At 38.1% G+C, this 8956-nt stretch overlaps 1 protein-coding gene across 1 annotated transcript in view; it reads left to right on the plus strand.

Moving 5' to 3' along the window:
• The window catches only part of LOC137277681 (uncharacterized), a 31645-nt gene extending 22946 nt beyond the window's left edge, over positions 1 to 8699 (plus strand). The window contains exons 15-17 of the mRNA XM_067809553.1: positions 1652 to 4941; positions 5160 to 5885; positions 8630 to 8699. Of these exons, the coding sequence (XP_067665654.1) occupies positions 1652 to 4941; positions 5160 to 5885 (4016 nt within the window). The 3' untranslated portion in view covers positions 8630 to 8699. The remainder of the gene's footprint in view (positions 1 to 1651; positions 4942 to 5159; positions 5886 to 8629) is intronic.
• The last annotated feature ends 257 nt before the right edge of the window (positions 8700 to 8956 follow it).

Raw genomic sequence — 8956 nt, forward strand, 5'->3', positions numbered from 1 at the left:
TAGGTATTGAGTTTTCACATAAATATTTGCAATATTTTATGAAAATACACTGCGTATCTGTACCTGTGGTTAAACTTAAATGATGATAAATTAATGTAGTATGGGCTCTATATGGTACCAATTCTTATTCTTGGCTGCAAGACGAGGGTGGGTGGGTGGGGTGGGGAGGTTCGGTTGTGGTACATCTCCACTCAGCTGTCAGGCATGTTGGAATGGGTAGGGTGAGATGTCATAGGTACGGAATAGAAATATATACATAGATATATAGAAATATATCAGTCAACGGAAAGTTGGGGATTTTTTTTAAATAATAGACCATTGAAAAGTATAAACAATATTTAGTGATGAACTAATGGCACAGACATTAAATGAAACAGGTATTAATGTCGAAAGAAAAAAAAAAATTAGACAAGTTTGACTGAGTGCAGTGTATTCTAGACCTTGAGTGTGACACATTAATTATCTGATTGTGCTTGTGACTTTAAGTCACACATTCTCTGTGATAACGATTTTTTGGTTTTCTGCCCGTTGATAAAAAATTGTTTCAGTGAAAGTTAAGTCCATCTAGTTTCTTGTCCGTCAGGCTGCCAGTTACCGAAAGTTGCAAAAATGTTTTTATCTCTTCTAAGACAGGCCCCCCCTAAGTATTTGAAGGAATTACAGCAAATCTGAAGGAATTGCATCTCAAATGTCTACGTCTGAACATCGGAAGCCTCCAGGGAATGACTTATAACACTCTTTTGCAATGACGATCTTTTCCTAAAAAAAATAATCTAAAGCTCCGACAACACCTCACTCATAAATACATTCAACACAGGTGTTCAAAGATGGATATTATAAAAATGGAACAGTAGAAACTAAAAACAAAAGTTGCCGAGACAGGTGATCCTTCCAGGGATGCCATGTTTAGATGTGTGAGTTTCAGGACGAGACCAACAAATTACGGAAAGGAACTGAGAAATGTCTGATGATGGCCGAGCTTGTTTCAAGTATTACCGACATTGCTTCCAATAGGGGCGTTGTTTATGTTATTACCGTTAAACTACCGATATCACTGCAATTGTTTTGCAAGTTGGCTGGACTTGTTTACATTTGAGATGCAATTCCTTCAAATTTGCTGTAATTCCTTCAATTACTCAGGGGGCCTGTGAGAGCCTATATCTATCTGTTGAAAAATTTCCCACTGGTTGGTCTCGAATTACACTCTTTTACTCATGAGGAAGGCATGCTTTACATAGGTTTTAGTTAATGGCATCAAAGGTCAAGGTCATCATCAAACACATATTTTTGAGGAACAGGGTCATCTCTCTCTGAGATAAGGCATGTAGATGAATTATGATGGACCCTACAACTCAAAAAAAGATGTCTTTAGGTTGTAAAATTGGTGTTTTGTTCACCCTAGGAACTTGTGTTGTTTAAGGTCAAGGTCTTGAAGTAATGAGGAAGGATGAAATGCCTGAATCATGGTTTCATACCTGTGTTGGGGTTGCATCCAGTTTTCACAAGCTTTGAGATACTGTGTCAAAAATGAACAAATGTGAAACTCTTATGTCAGTATCACTGAATAGGGTGCTGGGATGTATTTGACTAATGTTGACTTTAAAGGTCTCCTTTCTGCAGTAATTTATGTCATAGGTACTTGGTTTTACAGGTAAAAGTTCTCATTCGGATGTTGCTCAGATGCTTCTGCGACATGGGGCCACCAGAGATGCTCTTTACCATGCTGAAAAAGGACGTGATGTGGATGTCCGAGGGAAATGCCATCACACCTTAGCACTGGAGCTGTACTTAGATATGGAAGAAAAATCTCAGCATGAGGAGTTCCACATGGACTCAAGGAAAAAGGAAATTGTTAGTCATTTTCAAAAGGCAGCCACTGCATTTGAGGAAACAGAGAACAACAATAGTGCAGGAATGGCATTTTTGGTCATCGCTATGATACAGAATAGAACAGGAGATGCGAAAAGAGCATTTGAATTCTTTAGAAGAGTCTCACCATTTGCCAATGAGGCAGGCATGGTTGAGGCCATGAAAATATTTGTTCGGTCTGTTTCAACTGGGCAACTTTCAGACTGCGACTTGCTTGTAACTGCTGTTGAGACTTTGCTGACTGTAATCAACACTTTCTTGAAACCAGATAGTAGAGAAAAGCATAGCAGATTCACTCTATACTTGAAGCTTTATGGCCTTCACCAAGATGATGAGGATCCAAATCAGCTGATCACTTATCCTAGACAAAAGAACCTTTGTGCTGATGTCTTGCCCGAAATCTTCAGATGGAAGGACAAACGGACTGTGCACCTTGACAAGCAGGTCATTTCCTTTCAGCTTTCATTATACCTTGTTGGTGTTTTGAAAGAATGGATAAATAAGTGCAGAAACTGGCTTGGCCATCATGTGTCACGGAACGTACAGTGCAGATCTTATCAGGAAGGAAGATGTGCAGGAAACAGATCTTGTGACAACAATAACTGTCATCATGTGCACGAGCCCTTCACAAGAGAAAGTGCCCTCAAAGGTTTAAAGACACTGTTGTTGAAGGTCAAATTAGAATATGTCTTACATTTTGGAGTGGAATCACTGAAGGTTGCAGTTTTGAATGGCCAAACCAAGAAGGACACCCTGAAAGAAGAACTCACTGCATTGAAGGATGATACAACTGCAGCATTCGAAAAGTTAATGCAGCATTTTGTCGTTCCAGAAAGCCATCACTTGAGAAACTTGACAGAAAATGTAGTTGTCATGAGAATGTTTAGTGACACTTTGGACAGTGTGAACTTGAAAAGTTTAGTTCAGGAAATGGTGAACTGCTGGTGTGATAACCCCTTACAAGAACAATGCAAGAGTTCAGATTGGTTTGTAAGAGCAACCACTCTTGTTTCTTTATTTAAGATCCAACACATTGACTTGAAAAAGGTGTACTTTAACATAAAAAGACAACTACAAGGTTCACATCTTCTTAAAGAAGAGACAAGGTATGCTTTTATTTCATTTGAAAGAGGCAGTGTGATTATTCACCTTGGAGGTCTATTCTATGAAGCCTTTGATGCAATGAAAGAAGATCCAGTATCATCAGTGTTTGCATATTCAAAATTTGTCAAAATCCTTGGAGATCGTAACATACCAATGCTGTTCCCCAAAATGCCTCTTTTTCTGTTTTGGCATGAAGTCTTTATCACTGTTGCACTTGCATCATTTGCAAAGCTTTCATCCGAGACAGGAAGATTTGTTTTACCAGCAACCTATCTTGCAACCCTGCCATTTGTCAGTGCCATGTTGCCACAAAGATCAAGATCAATTCAGTGGTTAATCAATTCTGTCACTAGAGACAAAGGTAGCATCAAAACCTTTCAGGATCACATTCAACGCTTAGCTGGGGTCTTGTGTGGGAATAAGACAGGAATGAATCTACTTTCATACTTATTCCACCCAAGGAAAGATTTTAATTACCTACAGGCAGAAAGGTGCCTCATTCTGGCTCTGGTAGTCCTTGCTAATGTGGGACTTTTACTGGATCCACTAGTTGAGGTGCCACTGATGGAAGCTCTGATGAGACTTGAACTCCCAGAAGATGCTCCAACAAGACTTAAGAATGGTCTTCACTCCATAAAGAACTCTCATGGAATAGCAGATCTTGTGGATGTTCTTAAGAGGATGCTGAAAGAAAGGGAAGATGAATATCTGCTTCTGTGTGTGTGGAAGTGGAATCCTCATAGAAATGAAGGTATACAGCACCAGCAGTTGAAGTCTATTGATATATTCCCATCAGTTTTTGTAAAGTTTGTACAAGCTGTGCCATATGCAGAATATGAGAAAGAAAACCATGCAGCTAGAGTGATTCAGTGTTTCTACAGGAACCTCACTCTCAGACGACACATAGAAATGGGGAATCTGAGGCAAAGATTTGAACAGCAAATGTTGAAAGAGCACCATTATCACTCTGATGGTTATATTCTGGATGCATGGAGTGCAACAAATGAGAACAAAATTAGCAGCAGTGCAGGAGAAGATAAAAGAGAGAAGAATGAATCCAAGAAATATCTTCCAGAAAAACAAGAAGACAGATCAGCAAGGGTGCTGCAGCGCTTCTTCAGAAAACTGACTCTCAGAGGATACATAGAAATAGGGAATCTGAAGCAGAGATGTGAACAGCAAATGTTGAAAGAAAAGCAGTTTCACTTTGAAGGACATGTCCCACAAGCAGATTATGCAACAAATGAGGAAGAAATTAGTATCAGTGCAGAGGAAGTTCAAAGAGAGAAGGACGAGTTCAATAAGTTTCTTCGAGAAGAACAAGAAGACAAATCAGCGAGGGTCCTGCAGCGCTTCTTCAGAAGGTTAGCTTTCACAGAGAAAATTGAAAGAGGAAACATCAGAGCAAGATGTCAACATCAAGAACTCAAGGAAATATTCTCATTCTGTGACATTACAGAGGACCAGTGTGGAGTTTGTAGGGTGTCTTTCAAAACAGAAATAACTGACAAACCATCCTTTGAATCTGATATGAACCAAACGGGAACAACAGTTGAAATGATACAGAAAGAAGAAGGCACTCAGCCTGAAGTTTTTGAGCATCTCATGGACCAGCAGAAGACATCACAGAAAATGATGGAGGAACATTTGTCATCACCGATTCACATGATGAATATGATGAATTGCAATCTTTTTAAGAAACTGTACAAAGAATACTTCGTATCCAAAATGTTTAAAATTCAGACATTCATGGAAAGAATGAGAAAAGGTGAAATACTCATGAATATGGCAGCTGTTCATCATGCACGCTTGGAATATATGATGCGTGAGGTACAAGTGCTATATGAAGGTATTTTTTATGAATGCAAGTGGGACCTGGTATTTAAGCTGAAGACCAAGGTTTTTCCATTGTGCATGTACCATGACAAAGTCTCCAAAGAACTGGATATGATGAAAAAACAATCAATGGTGAGATATCATGCAGTTCTGATTCCCATCTTGGGTAAATAGATCTTCTGAATCACCCTTAAAATCATAGTTCACTTAAGCTTGGATATGAAGCATTAGTATATCCTTTCCAGTTCCATAAGTGTCAGACTATTAACGTTAGCAGCGGGGTAGCCTAGTGGTTAAAACGATAGTGCACCAGTTAAAAACTGCATACCAAATTTGTGTTTCAATTTTAGGTGCAAGTAGACCAACAGCCACAGGTAGCATCAGGAGACATGAGTTCCATCCCAGACATAACAAGACAACCTGTTGGGGTAGATCATGTCAGGGACGAACTATTGGAAGTTGTTTATGAGGCCAGTCCCAGAGTGGAACCAGCAAATGCTGAAGGAGACAGAAGACAGAATAGAGATGAAGTACACCAAGGGTATGGCAATCCCATGGTCCCGAGTGTTGACAACAGAGGAGCAGGATATGGCCAAGGAGGAGCCTCACAACAGTATGGAAGAGAAGATGGCAGGAACAGACGTGGTCATGGAAATCATGGGAGATATTATGATGGACATAATGAAAACACCCGAGGACAACCAGGACACAGGGGAGGTCCTGGAGCGTACTCTAGAGGTGGTCAGGGGAACAGAGGTCCAAGTAAAGACTATGGAAGAGGTTGTTATCAACCGGGGCAAGGAGATTTTGGCAGAGGGTTTGGACAACAAGGACACAGGGGAGGTCCAGGAGTGTATTATAGAGGTGGTCAGGGGAACAGAGGACAAAATGAATACTATGGAAGAGGTTATAACCAACGTGGAGCAGGGGGTTTTCGCAGAGGTTATGGAAGAGGTCGTGGAGGTGGAGGTCCTGCTGGTGAGGGTAGAGGCAGGGGACATTATGTGTTTCCAAATGCTCCACCAAGACACCAACAATTCCAACAGTTCCAGCAACAACGACATCAGTTTCAGTAAGTTATTGATCTCATTCCCAGATATTGAGACATTTGCGACACAGTATGCAGTTGATTCTGTGAATGAATCAATGAGGCCATTACATAGTTATTGCTACTGAGGACAGCTGAACTCTCCTGCAGCCTGAAGTGAATATATATAGTTGTGATTCTATTTGTTCACCAGGTGTCTGAATTATGTTGTTAGCTCTGTGGTGGACATAGATCTACACTTACCTTAGAAATGGTGTGAAACTATTGAATGAAAGGGAATGGAGATGGCTCTAATACACAATATCAGATGCAATTATTCCAGGTGTAATGTTCAGACACTGTACTCCATCATATGGAGCTTATATCATTATGCACCGTTAAGATGTCTGACATAGCTTGTTCTGACACATCATCCCTCCATGTCCTGTGATCATTGTCTGTCATGAAAATATTTTCATGGTCGACTCTAAAGAAATTTGTCTAAACATTGCACACTATTATGATTTGCTATCCATAATGAGATTGTTAATTACCATTTGGACTATTTCACACATTGTAAGTTCAGTCATAGCAGTCTTTTCCAGCATGTGACCTATACAATGACATCATTTGGAAATCCATTACACACATTGTAAGTTCAGTCCTAATGGTCTTTTCAAGTGTGTGACCTATACAATACCTATACAATGACATCATTTGGAAATCCAGTTAAGTTGTGCACAATTTATCATTTTAGCACAAATTCAGTATAAATTATGTCATTCCAAGTCTTATTTATGGATTATTGACATTTTTGTATGGCTGGAATATTGCTGAATACTGATTTAAATATCAAACAAACAAATCATTCCAAGTCAATTATTAAGCAAAGCCGACACAGATTTTAAGGACAATTCCAGATAACTGGAGGTGATATATATGTAATACATCAGCTACACTGGACTGTCATGTACATATCATTACCATGGAAGTGTTATGTACTTTCTGGCAGTTTAAGGAGGTTGTCTTCTCTCTGTTGATAGTCTTTAAATTTACTTCACACATTGGTTTTGTGTATGTTCTTACCTTTTTGTGAGCATATAACACTCACTTGTTCCACTAGTTTTCATTCATGGTTGGAAGAGTTCAGATGTTGGGCTGACCAAGGAATCTAATGGCACTTGCAAATACATCACAGGTTTTCTTTGTTGGTATCCCTCATCCCATAACTGGGCAGTGGTGTAGTCTATTGGTTAAAGCTTCATTTGATGCATCAAGGATCCGAGTTTGATTCCCTACAACGTGTCAAGCCCATTTCTGGTGTCCCCTGCTGTGATACTGCTGAAATATTTCTAGAATGTACTGGTGAGTGGTGACAAATTCGTGTCCACCTCTAACTAAAAAAACAATTTCGTGGACATAATTTAGAAGTGGTGCATGAATAAATATGTATATTTGTGCTCCTAACAAGAAAAGAAGAGTCTGTATATGAATCTAGTATGGATTTTCCAGCTGGACACAAACTTTATTTCATTGCAATAGTTTGTTTAAGATACTATACACAATTTTCATATCAATAATTGTAACAGATTCCATCCATCAACAGTATTCCAGATTATCAATGTTTATATTTCACTTTGATGTTACCTTTGATGCATAGTCTGAAGTTGTTTTGTTGTCATTCAAATTCAGGTGAATATTGTGTATGCTGTAAAAATTATTATTTGTTGAATGTTATTGAAAGATTATATATGTGACCTGTTATTGATTTTTTGGGGTGTGGGGTTTTCTTCTTTTATTTTGTGAATGTTTTGATATTTATATATTAGATGTCCAAGTGTGATATTCTTATAAAGCAAAAAAGGTTGATATGTGAAAAGCAACCAAGGGTATGGATTTCAGTCATTGTGCTTGAGTTTGGCTTCGGATGCAGCTTATAGTATGTAGTTTTGATTCGTTGACTGATATGGTTATGTAGTATGTATGTTTTGGGTTTACAAGTCCCTGATACAAGATTCATGGTGATATAATTCAAAGTTGGAGACAATCTTTTCTCTTTTAGTGTATTTTCTGTGCTTGGCAACATTTATCCATAAGGAGTTGTGATTAGTCACGCACCATAAACAGAACCATTTAATTGTGATGGTGACAGTACATTATTAATAAATTTTTGTTTAACATTAACATTATTCATTCTTTTTCATAAATCAAATATTTCATTCAACACATTTTTCACTATGACCCTATTTTTTTATAAATTGTCTCAAATGTTGTGTATTTTAATCAGATCATATTGCCATATTTGCCAATATCCAGTTGTTTAGTGTTTATGTAAGTTACATTTTCTTTACATTAGTTGACTTTGTTCAATATTTTACTGTTGATGGGATTCTTGACAGCTATTGGACATTCCTAAGTATAATTATATACTCAAAGAGGGCCTGTAAATATACTTGAGCAAGTTTTTGTTCAACATAAAAAACTAATAAAATTGACTATATTTTAGCTCTCCTCTCCGTGATCTGCTGCTACTGCAGATGGTTATCTCAACCATGCAAATGACTGGTGATGGAGACTCTGTATTTGATGTGCCTTCTATACGCTTGGTCTCTTTATTACTGAAGATGATTGAATAACCTTGAACAGTCAAGGTCAAGTACAAATTATGAATAAAAAAAACTGTGTTCAGGATAATTTGAATTTCATTTATAGAATTTTATGAGAGCTCCAAAAGACCCAAAGTATGGGTCTGTCGCCATGAATAGGTATAGAATGTATAGATTTTTATAAGAGTTCTGGGAGACCCTGGGTCAGTTTCCATGATTGCGTCTTCATCGTGTCAAATCCTTGCTGACCTCCATGCATGTTCAAGATCACTGGAGTCCAAAAACGTAGATTGGAGGGTTCAAATTTTGATTTTTTTCTAAAAAATGAATCTAATTACTCATGACTGTCAATACATACCCCAAAACTGGTTATGTGTGAAATGTTGATGCTGGATGGTCATTCACCCATCAAATAATTGTATATTGTATACATCAGAGAGTATAAGTGGTATGACAAGAAGACATTCTATTTGTAACATCACTTGTGCTTCTGTAAAGGTAGCTTGAGCATAAT

The sequence above is a fragment of the Haliotis asinina genome, chromosome 3 (assembly GCF_037392515.1).
Source record: "Haliotis asinina isolate JCU_RB_2024 chromosome 3, JCU_Hal_asi_v2, whole genome shotgun sequence".
NCBI lineage: Eukaryota > Metazoa > Mollusca > Gastropoda > Lepetellida > Haliotidae > Haliotis > Haliotis asinina.